This window comes from Urocitellus parryii, chromosome 1 (assembly GCF_045843805.1).
Source record: "Urocitellus parryii isolate mUroPar1 chromosome 1, mUroPar1.hap1, whole genome shotgun sequence".
Lineage (NCBI taxonomy): Eukaryota > Metazoa > Chordata > Mammalia > Rodentia > Sciuridae > Urocitellus > Urocitellus parryii.
In genome coordinates this window covers 80128955-80141484 of record NC_135531.1, presented here as the reverse complement: position 1 = coordinate 80141484, position 12530 = coordinate 80128955, and the positions used below count along the sequence as shown (strand labels likewise).

Here is a 12530-nt window from a genome sequence, read left to right as displayed (position 1 = left end):
CATGATGAGATTAATACAGCATGCAGGACATTAAAAATAATTTTTGTTGTATAAACATTCACAGGTTTTTGTATGTGTATGTATTATGAGTGGCTTTTGTTTTAGATATTCAAGGAAAAGAATAATTTGCTTAATTTTCTCTTAATTTATCTTTAAAATTTCTTAATAGATACGAACACATGAGTGGATGCATCCCCAGACCAAACGGTTAAAATTTAATATACTTTTAACAACTTATGAAATTTTATTGAAGGATAAGGTATGTATTATCTCTTTTTTTGTTGTTGTTTGTTTGTATATGTCAGTTTTGCCTTTATTGTATGTTTGTAGACAGTATGAAAGGATAACTTAAATCATGACACAAGCCAACAAACTACAGCTTGTGGGCCTTGAGCTAAGAATGATTTTTAACCTTTTAAAAGGGTTACAGTTAAATGATTATATAGAAAGAATATGTGATAGAGACCACATTTTGATCTGCAAATCCTAAAGTATTTATGATTTTACTCATTACAGAATATGCTTGCCAACTCTTCACTTAAACCAGTTTGTAGTGTCTTGATTTTGTAAGCATTTTAGAGAGGAGAATGATGCTTAACACGATGAAACTACCACTTTATGAAGCACTGTATTAACTGCTTTACAGCTACTGTGTCAATAAATTCTCTCTTCTACATTCTATTTGTTGTTTCTACTTTATTGAATAGAAATATCGAGTCTCCTAGAATTTAATGAAATTGTCTTAAGATCACACAGTTATTAAGCAGCAGAATCAGGCCTGTTAGAGATCTAAATTTGTATATTAGATAGAGATCTATATAGTACATGAAAGTCAAGTAGTAAATAATACCTGCAGTTGGAATAAGACACTGTTCCAAATTGACATTAATGGAGACCTTCATTGGACTTGGGATTTGTTTAGTGCTCAACCACCGAGCCATATCCCTAGCCCTTTTATTTATTTTTTTTAAGATAGGGAGGGTCTCTCTAGGTTGTTTAGGGCCTGTGTATGTTGCTGAGGCTGACTTTGAATTTGCGATCATCCTGTCTCGGCTTCCCGAGCCACTGTGATTACAGGTTTACAGGTGTGCACCACCACCAAGATTTAAAATCTTGTAAAGTCCTAAATGGTATTATTAATTTTTCCTTTCTTATCATTATATAAGCTAGTATAAATTTCAACCTGATATTTGCTCTATTTTCTAATGGTTAAATTAATCATAGAAAAAACATTTAGTATGATGTTACTTGATTTAAAGACTCCAATAAATCTTGAAATAAAAATTATTTTTCTATTTGGAAATTAGACAAAATTTATTTTTAATTTAGTTTGTTTTAACCTGAATTCACATCAAAGAGGAATACTAAATTTAAATTCCATTTTTTCTCAATATTAACTGTGCTCTTTTGTTTCTTTTAAGGCATTCCTTGGTGGTTTGAATTGGGCATTCATAGGTGTTGATGAAGCACATAGATTAAAAAATGATGACTCCCTTCTTTATAAAACTTTAATAGATTTTAAATCGAATCACCGTCTGCTTATTACTGGAACTCCTCTACAAAACTCCCTCAAAGAGCTGTGGTCATTACTACATTTCATTATGCCAGAAAAGTAAGACTAATTTGGGACATACAATTTTAGTCATGATTTTGTATGCTAATGTTGGATGGAAAAAAATTAATGCAGGTAATAAAAATCAGTTAGTGGTTTTATTGCTCTAAAACATTGTTTCACAGATTATTGAGAAGAATAAAAGGAGATGGGGTGAGATACTATTTGGGGTTTGTGGCATTTTAATTTTTAAATTTTTGTACATAGCCATGTATAATAAATTATAACAATTGATTTACCCATGCTCAAAATATACTTTGCTTGAAAATCAAAATAGTACTATTCTTCATACAAAGTTGTAGTAGTAAAAAGAACAACAAGCTGCTGATAATCCCATTCTACAAAAAAGGAAAAATAGACTAGAAAAAGTTAAATAACTTCATGATGGGAGCATGCATATTTTTAAATAATAGATTCATAGCTTTAAATGTATGTATTTATTTATTTGGTACTGGGGATTGAACGCAGGGATGCTTAGCCATTGAGCCACATCCCCAGTCCTTTTTTATATTTTATTTAGATACAGGGCTGTTGAGGCTGGCTTTGAACTCACAATCCTCCTGCCTCAGCCTCCCTAGCCTCTGAGATTACAGGCATGTACCACGATACCTGGCTAAATTTTTATTTGTGAGAAATACTTCAGTAATAATTGCTTTCATACTTAAATACTTCTGATTTAAGCCCAAAGAGAATCATGACTTATAAAACTCATATTTTACTTTTATAAGTATATACAATTGAAGGGAGGAAAATTCTTACGACTACCCTGGAAAATCTCATCCACTTTATTATTTTTTTTTTTTTTATTGTTCCATTATTTTAAATTTTAAAGGTTTTCTTCCTGGGAAGATTTTGAAGAAGAACATGGGAAAGGGAGAGAGTATGGTTATGCAAGCCTCCACAAAGAACTGGAGCCATTTCTGTTACGCCGAGTTAAGAAAGATGTAGAAAAATCTCTTCCTGCCAAGGTTGAGCAGATTTTAAGAATGGAAATGAGTGCTTTACAGAAACAATATTACAAGTAAGCTGTACACAGAACACCTGTTTCAAATATTTAATTCTAGTTGACTTCCATGTTTTTGTCTTGGTGTTCCCACCCTCCCCACAAATAGGATCCTTAAGGGTACCAACTCTTGAATTTTAGAATGGGTTTATCTTATGACATAATGGGGCATAGAGAAAGAGATATAATGGCACCTTCAAATTGTGGGTAATGTAAGACTGAATCATCTTCTAACAGGTCATCTTGTTTCTTTTCTAGATATTATACTGTTACATAATTTTTTTAAGTGTTAGGGTTTCCATGATATTAAGGTATTATAATTATAAGAATTGACAGATGGAGGTTAAAAAAAAATCAGGACAAAATTTTAGGCCCCCCTGCTTTATGAAGAAGAGCCATAACTTTTTGTGTATATTTTGCATGTCAAAATCTATATAGTACCATTTATTTAAAGAATCAAATGTCCTATCATCTGCTTAAATATTTAATTGCATAAAATAAAGCACATTGCTTCATCTGTTTCAAGTCTTAAGTATCATGCTCTTAAAATTATACTTATTACAAAAGTTGTAGGTTTTAACTAGGGAAAATTTCAAAGATACACAAAAATAGGGTAATAAAATTGTTTTAGTTACCTTTTTATCACTGTGACCAAAAAACCTGACAAGAACAATTAGAGTGGGAAAAGTTTATTTGGGGGCTTAGAGTTTCATATGTCACAGTTCATAGATGACTGATTCCATTTCTCAGGGTCTGAAGTAAGACAGGAGGTGGAGGAAAGCAGATAAAGAAATTGCTCCCCTCACAATACTCCCAATGATCTACTTCTTCCTCCACTCACACAATACCTGCCTGTAGTTGCCACCCAGTTAATCCCAATCAAGGCATTAATGTATTGATTAGTTCTTAAAATCTGATCATTTCACCTCTATACTTTTTGCATTGTGTCTCAGACATGAGCTTTTGGAGGAATGCCACATATCTAAGCTACAACAAATTTTCCTTCCATGTACCTTTCAGCTTAATTTTCGACTCATAACTACTCTTGCTTCATTGCTAGCCATCCTCATTTCTCCTACTTCATATTCTTTTAAGGCAAATCAGAGAGGTACCGTAGTTTCATCCACTCATGTTTTTTTCAGTTTTTCTCTAATAATTGATTAATAAACAAGTTCTAGTATTCCACTTGAAAGTTTAATAAAATAGTTTCTTTATTAGCATTGGATATCATGTTTAAATATTTTTTTATTGTCCCAAACTTTGCTTTTTAAGTTTAATTCAGTCAGGATTGAAATACATCCATTTATCTATAGGGCTCCCCCCTCTTTTTTTTTTTCCCCTAAAACTTATTTGATAAGAAAAAGTTATTCTATAGAATTTTTCCAGTGTAGATTTTGTATAGTACTCTCCATAAAATAGTTTAAAATATCTTATTTCCTATATGTTGGGAGATAGCTCCTTGTTCAAAGTCAGGTGTTTTGGGTTTTTTTTGTTTTTGTTTTTGTTTTTTAGTTGTTAATGGACTTTTATTTTACTTCTTTATATAAGGTGCTAAGAATCGAACCAGTACCTCACATATGCCAGACAAGCTATGTATCATACTGAGCTACAACCCCAGCCCTAGGGTTGTAGAAGAGCCATAACTTTTCAGCCCTAGATTCAGATTTTTAATTTATGATGAGTATGTTTTGTAGTGCAAATGATAATATTCTAATTCTGGTATGGAGTTGTTTTTTAAGAATGTTTATGGAAAATTTGGAAATATAAGGAAAAGTAGACAGAAGATACAATTTCTTCTAATACTCAGTGCTAGTCATATATCATTAAACTTGAACATTAGATTCTTCCAGGTACGTTTCATTAACTAAGATACTAAAATACTGCCATAAATGAATGTAAAAGGTTTTAGAAATTCTTTTTGGAATTAAAAAAAAAAAAAAGTCTTTTAGCCTTTATTACCTCTTCTAGCATTGAGCATTTTCCCTGGGTTTTATTTTGCTTTTTAGCCCGATTCAGGGAGATACTAAATAAGTGGTGGTAAAGAAGGCTAGTAAAAAAATATATATATAAACTAGATAGTTTGGGATTTTCACAGCTCTTTAAAGATGAATTTTATAAGAAAGGAAGATAGTAAAAGATGGAATAAGAAAGTAAAAGATGGAATAAAAGAATCCATGTGCTAAATGGTAAGAGGAAATGTTTTATGTAGTTTGGACTAGTAGCACCAAAAGTTCTTCTGTAAGTTGCATATTTTTGTGTAAATGTAATTTAGAGAAGGCATTGTGGCTGAGACCAGGTATTATGAGGTTTCTTTTAGGTGTGAGTAAAAGGTCTAATTTTAGAAGCTGTCTAAGGCAGTAAAACTGTAAGAAGGTTCAAGTAGATGATACATTTGGCCATCTTTGTAGCAAATATTGGAGTGGGAGGATTAATACACTATCCCTACTATAATACACTATCCCTTACAATGTTACATAAAGCCTTTTCTATGTACAGTTAATGATTCACATAACAAAGACTCCCATGAGTCTTATGAATGAGATTCAGTCCGTGGTATATCCAGTTGTGAATTTCATAATAGTACACTTTTACTTGTACTAGGTTTCTTTTTTTTTAAGGCTTCAGAATTCATCTTGTTATTGTTCTGTTAAACATCATTTTCATTATTATTTTTTTTTTAAGATGGATTTTAACTAGGAACTACAAAGCCCTCAGCAAAGGTTCCAAGGGCAGTACCTCAGGCTTTTTGAACATTATGATGGAGCTAAAGAAATGTTGTAACCATTGCTACCTCATTAAACCACCAGATAATAATGAATTCTATAATAAACAGGAGGCCTTACAAGTAAGAATTTTTGACTATTACTTTGTGGTAAAGCAAAATTGTAGGAATGTTCATTTTAATTTTAACAGAAAATGGTGTAGTGCCTTATGTAATATATTGGTTAGAAATTCTCATTGGTTAATGTTTTACTTTAATAATAGTTTTGAGTATTTTTTAGTCATTATAAAAAAACTTAAAATTTTAATATATCATTATTTTGATCAGTTTTATAAGCATATTTCTCAAACTATGTATTATAGTAATTTACCCAGCAAAAAATCTATTAGTACATTCATAATTATGAAAAAATGATTATGCTGAATTTGTGAATTTGCAAATAGTAGTCCAAAGAATATCTTGACACCAGTGCCTCCCTTTTTCCATTATTTCTGGAAGATAAATTTAAAAATATGAGAGCATATCTGTAATCCAGTCAAAGTAGTACATTGGGGGACCAGGATCAAATACTAATGTATAATACATTTGCTTATTCATTTAAATGTTGGATTGCTCTTCATCTATGTTTTTGGCTAAGATTTTAGAGAAATAGTATATGACAACTAGCAAATAGAGCGAAACAGTTCTTACTCCTTTCTAAAAATAAAGAATCCATGTGCTAAATGGTAAGGGACAATTTTAATTAATGTAATATAGCAAAATGGTAAAGGTTCTAGAAAATTTTGAAAACTGAAATTGTTTTTAGACCATTACGAAAATACACAATCTCAATTGAAAATAATGAAAGTGTGTTTTTTTTTTTTTTTCATTTGCTTCTTTTAATGTGTTGTAACAGTTTAAATTTATTGTATCCTTAGCACTTAATTCGTAGTAGCGGAAAATTGATTCTTCTTGACAAGCTGTTAATTCGCCTAAGAGAACGAGGCAATCGCGTTCTCATTTTTTCTCAAATGGTGCGGATGTTAGATATACTTGCAGAATATTTAAAATATCGCCAATTCCCCTTTCAAGTGAGTATTTCTTTATCATTTTTAAGTTTCATCTAATTCCTCAGTTTATTTTACAGAATTAACTTGGAAATTATTTTGTAAATGAAGTGGATTTTTACATAAAATGTATTAGCCTTTGAAGAAATGTTTTTAAAAAAATACTTGTCATAATTCCCTTTTTCTTTTCCCTTATATTTACCAACAAAACACTTTTTTTCCCTTTAATTTCTTTTTAATTCAGTCTCTCATGCTTGCTTTAGATTTTGAAAACTATAATAGGTGGATATTAGAGTCAGGTGCTCTTCTCAGTACTTAAATATATTTAATCCTTACAGCATTTTTATAAATAGTGCCAGAAACATAGTTAACATTCAGTATGTACAGCTAGTAAATAGTATGTATTTTGTGCTAATAGTAAAATAGGAGAAGTAAGAGACTCACTACACATAATCCCTGCTCTGTTGGAATTCATAATCTGATGTGGGAGACAGACATTAAAGTGTAGGTAGTTACAGATGAACATAAACATTATCCCTATGGTAAATGCTGTGAAGGACAGGTTTTGTTGATATGAACAAGATTGAAAAATATGTAGTCATTTTTTAAGGGGAATAGTAGAAGAGTACCATTATATGAGGATTTTTAAAACCACTTTGATATGTAATTTCCATATTCCACTTAAAATATACCATTCACTGCTTTTTTAGCATATTTTACAGATTTGTACAACCATTACCATGTCAGTTTTAGAGCATTTGTATCACCTCAGAAAGAAACTCTGTATCCTTTAGCTACTCCTTGCCTTTCCATTCCTCCTTGCCTTTCCATTCCTCCTCTAGCCTTGCTCTGGTATATTTTTAAATAAGTTATTTTGTGTACAAGGTCAAATGGAAAAAATAGTACAGAATTGCTTGTAAGCAGTTCTTTACCATCAATTCCTTCTTGTTCTAAATCATTTCCTGAAGAGAATTACTTTTAGCTTTTTTTGTTTGAAACCATGCCACAATAGATGATGTATCACTATCCTTATGGGCTTTCTAGTTGTAATTTTAAGTGTTTTTCTCAGATTTTTCCTTTCTTTTTTTTTTTTTTATAGCTTTATTTTATGTATTTTTATGTGGTGCTCAGGATTGAACCGAAGTTCGGCCCCATGCACGTAAAGGCAAGCGCTCTACCACTGAACCAAAATCTCAGTTCTTCAGGTTTTTCTTTTTAAAGTTAAAAATATGTATAGTGAAACTAAAAGTTCTTATAACCATTATCTTTTTAAAAGTAACATTGTCAGAAAATATTTTTAAAATTATGTCAGTTATGAACAATCACTTTGAGCTACATGTGTAAAATGAAAAACCTGAAAAAACTGTCAGCAGCAAGCAGTATATATTAAACATCATTTGCAAAAAAAGAAATCTAAAAGGCATGTCATAAATAACTGCTGTCAGGCTGGGGGTGTGGCTCAAGCGGTAGCGCGCTTGCCTGGCATGCGTGCAGCCCGGGTTCAATCCTCAGCACCACATACAAAGAAAGATGTTGTGTCCTCCGAAAACTAAAAAAATAAATAAATATTGAAATTCATTCTCTTTCTCTCTCTTTCTCTCTCTTAAAAAAAAAATTTTTAAAATAAATAACTGCTGTCATACCTAGTTTATTTTTCCTTATAAACCATTGGCATTCTCCTTATGTGGAAGCTCATAGGGCACCTTGGGTTTTCTTCTGTACTCTCAAGAGGAATGTCACATTTAATCAGGCCACAAAAAGCAGTCTTTTCATATTGCCTTGGTGCCCTTTGTCCTACTTGACTCTAACTCAGTCATTCTTTGATAATTCCCTTAACCCAGTTAAGTAAAGTTGGCTACATGCTAAGCCAGTTGATGTGATTGCTGTTCGCTGGTTGGAGTTCCCATGAACAATCTGCACTGTTGTTGGAAAAAAAGAGGGGGGCATTGTCAGGTACCAAGTAAATACCAAGTGAATATCTGTTATCCTTGGGAGATATACTCACAGAGTGAGCCTCTTGTAAAAATGGTGAATTGAACACACACACTTATTTCTTTGTTCTTCTAGAAAGTCACTCAAATAGCAGTATAGTGCTTGGGGGCTTAGTGGGTAGAAACTTTTCAGAACATAGATAAGAAAGGAAGAAATGGTAGAATCTGAATGAATGGTAGGTAAATTCATGGTAACTAACTTAGTAGGTCTAAATGAACTGAATAATAAATAATCAGTGCAAAAATTTTAGAAACACACTAATCTACATTGCAAAAATCTGTAAAGGTTCAGGAATTCTTAACACTAGTTATTCAGAAAATGAGATACAGGTGGGTTTTAAAAAAAACAGATTATTGAAAATATTTTTGAAAGGGACATATTTATACCTTTATTCGTTTCTGAAACTTCACTAAAATGGCAGCCTGGTTTAATGTTTGCTTTGTTATAAGAATTGCATTCAATGACCCAAACCAGTATCAACCAGAAACATGTTTTTACATACGTTTATTATAATCTCAGTTCCTGAGTTTTTGGTTTTACTATTGTAACTCTAGTACCTTTTAGGTTTGTTATTATCTAGCTATTTTCTGCTGCCTTACAAAAATACCATTGATTTTGGTTATTAATCTTATAGCTGGTAACTTTGTTACATGATGCATTTTAATAATTTAGGCAGTAATCGTTCAGGCTTTCCATTTGATGGACAGTTATATTGTCTCTGTTAATTTTGTTATTTTTAATCCTTATAGGTTTTCTATAAAGACCTTTTTTTCTTACTGCATTGGCTATGACATTTAGTCCAATGTTGAATAGCAATACTGATAATAGTTATAATGATTCATCATTAAGTATAATGTTTTCTATAAAATGTTTGTGCATATTTTATCAGGTTACAGACATTCACTTTTATAATTTGTTCACTGAGAATTTTTATAAATGATTATTAAATGTCATCCACTATTCAAAATACTTTATACAATAACAAAGCAGAGGTTGACAGTTTCCCAACATACTAGTTTAACTCATCCACTGAATGCATGATCACAGTAAGCAAGTTATTTCTAATCTAAAATAAATTTATTAAATGTCGATTATAATTAAAGTGAGAATAATAGCATTGTTTTTATTTTGTTTTCTTTTTTTCCTTTTACTCAATCCAGGGCCTTGCGCGTGCTAAGCAAAGCTTTCCAATACTGAGCCACACCCCCAGCCCAATAGCAGCTAATATTTAGGAAGTACTCAGTGTATGTCAAGCACTGTGCTAAGTTCTGTAGTCTGTGAAGGAGGCACTTATTGTTATGTCCATTTTACTGAGAAAGAAGTTGACACTGAGAAAATTCAAATCTCTTGCTCAAGGCATTCAAGATAGTTATTCAGGCTTTTGGAATAAAGCCTTCAGTGCCTTTGAAGCTTTAGCATGCATTAGAATTAGAAGGAGGGCTTTTGCTGAACCCTTCTGATTCAATAGATGTGGAGTGAGGATCAAGTTTTAAGTTGTTATGTTCTTAGTTGACACTAATGCTATTGGTTCAGTAACCACATTGGATTTTATCAATGTTTTTTGAAGTGTGGATTGTGACCAGTTAATGGATCCTGGGAATCAGTTTAATGAGTTTCAACAACATTTTAAGAGATAAAACAGCTTCTAAATTATGAGACTATAGTACATCTCATGAAACTTATTTCAGGTATATGTATTCATTAACATATCTCCTACAATGAGTCTTAAGCAGAACAGTGTGACTGCTGATACTATATATTCTCTTGGAAACAATCATTGGTAAAGAACACAGAGAAAGAACTGGACATTGTTTTATTATAGTACTTTATATTCATAAAGTTGTAGTAAAGGGCATATGCCTTTTTATACTTAATTTTATAATTTTAATTGTTTTTTTAACATTTTGAATGTGGTATATGTCTTATTTTAATGTGTTTTATTCTAGAGATTAGATGGATCAATAAAAGGGGAGCTGAGGAAACAAGCTCTAGATCATTTTAATGCTGAGGGATCAGAGGTATGAATGCTTTAAAAATTGTAAATTTTGTTTCAATCCTATATTTTGTGTAGTCATATTTATACTTTGATTAAAAAATTTATTGGTATTAGCTAGTTTATTAGCAAATGGCTTTTTAAAAGTCTATTTTCTGTTAAATCTGAAAAACTTTATACTCTTCTTAACAATACCATTTCATCATGTTAATTAATTTGCTTTGAAGTGAATAACCCACTTTCATTTAGAATTCTTTGTTATGTACCTTATCCTTTATTTTTTAAAGTAATGAACATTACATATATAGTCAAAGCCTCATCACTCCCCTATTCCATTCCCTCTTTTTACCATAATTAAATACTAAAGTAATTTGTTTATTATTAACATGTTTATTTGTATTTTGGAGTATTGTTTATTGCTCTTTCTAAAGGTTTATATATTAATTTTCAATGTTGATTTTCAATTTTATTAGTAAAGTTCTTTTTAATTTACAAAAACAATTTTTTTGGTTTGATTATTCATTCACTTGTTAGAATTTTAAATCTTGCTTATTTACATTTTCTTATAGGATTTCTGCTTTTTGCTTTCTACAAGAGCTGGTGGTTTAGGAATTAATTTAGCCTCTGCCGACACTGTGGTTATATTTGATTCTGACTGGAATCCACAAAATGATCTTCAGGCACAGGCAAGAGCTCATCGAATTGGGCAAAAAAAACAGGTATTTTTGATTTCTGTTATTTTTACTAGTTTAGAATATTTTTTATGATTATTATTTAGAATTGTTTAAGATCATCAGGAGATAGAGGAAACATAGGCATTTTGCTATTTTATTTAACCAATTAGTTATTGAGGAAACCAGTTTACCACACCTGGAGAGTCAGACAGAATAGTTATCTTAACTATCTTCAAATAACTTGGTTGTTTTAAATGAGATTTTGAGCAGTAGCTGATATATTAGTCATATATTGTCCCTGTGCTTACAAGATAACACACACATAAAAGCCACTTTCATTTTATAGATTTTGTTCAACCAACTGGCACCACTGTAACAAAATATTTCACTACTGTTGTAACTATTCCAACCATATAGAACCTCTTTCTGACTTTAAAAAATAGAGGAAGTCCTTTTCAATTTTGGGAAGCTTTGTTTTGTAATTGAGGCTTCTTCATTGTCTTGTGGAGAGGTTCATAGAATTTTATATTTTGTGAGTGATGAAACATCAGAATCACAGGAACTGCCATAAGATCATTAGAAATTTACCATTTTTTTCTTTTTTCCCAGCTAAATCAACTTTAAATAACGAATTACTTTTCAAAAAAAATAGAGAAGAAAATCTATTAGCTAAACTGTAAAATAGTAAGATATATTCTCAAAAATTTCTAAAATTGAAGAACTTTAACTATATTGTTATTTTTATTTATTTTGCTTATAATAATGAAAACTTCATATTGGATGATCCAGTTTATATACTAATGTTTGGGCACTTCAGGTTAGCACAACAAATCCTTTTACTGCAATTTTCCTTCCTCATGCCTGTTTTTACAGGTGAATATATATCGTCTAGTTACCAAGGGATCAGTTGAAGAAGATATTCTTGAAAGGGCCAAAAAGAAGATGGTTTTAGATCATCTTGTAATTCAAAGAATGGACACAACTGGCAAGACTGTACTTCACACAGGTTCTGCTCCATCAAGGTGGTTACTTTAGTATAAAAAAATGCCATTTTAGTGTTACCTTAAGCTCATTTTTCTAAAATTTTATATCACTAAGTGGATCACTGAAGTGCTGTATTTTTGAAGACTAATTCAGTCAGAGTGTGTACCTTCAGTACTTGGTTTTTCCACTACAGATTTATTCTCATGAACTTCTACACTTCAAAAGTTCCTTAGTTTAAAAATAACTATATTAAAACTTCCCCATTTAATTTTCTTATGTAACAATTATAAAGGTGACTATGTAAATGTAATAAAAGTGCCATGTAAATGTGAACTATTAAAATTAAACATTTTTATTTGTTTTTAGTTCTACTCCTTTCAATAAAGAAGAATTATCAGCCATTTTAAAGTTTGGTGCTGAGGAACTTTTTAAGGAACCTGAAGGAGAAGAACAAGAGCCCCAGGTTAAAAAAAAAAATGTATACTCAGAATGTGTATTATGATA

The 12530-nt window shown here is 31.1% G+C and overlaps 1 protein-coding gene across 2 annotated transcripts in view; it reads left to right on the top strand.

The window, feature by feature from the left end:
- Chd1 (chromodomain helicase DNA binding protein 1) overlaps positions 1-12530 on the top strand; it is a 74065-nt gene that overhangs the window by 31918 nt on the left and 29617 nt on the right. For both annotated transcript variants that reach the window (XM_026385881.2, XM_026385880.2), the window contains exons 13-21: positions 170-259; positions 1422-1612; positions 2445-2633; positions 5298-5460; positions 6255-6407; positions 10322-10393; positions 10938-11087; positions 11916-12064; positions 12393-12489. In XM_026385881.2, the coding sequence (XP_026241666.1) occupies positions 170-259; positions 1422-1612; positions 2445-2633; positions 5298-5460; positions 6255-6407; positions 10322-10393; positions 10938-11087; positions 11916-12064; positions 12393-12489 (1254 nt within the window). The remainder of the gene's footprint in view (positions 1-169; positions 260-1421; positions 1613-2444; positions 2634-5297; positions 5461-6254; positions 6408-10321; positions 10394-10937; positions 11088-11915; positions 12065-12392; positions 12490-12530) is intronic.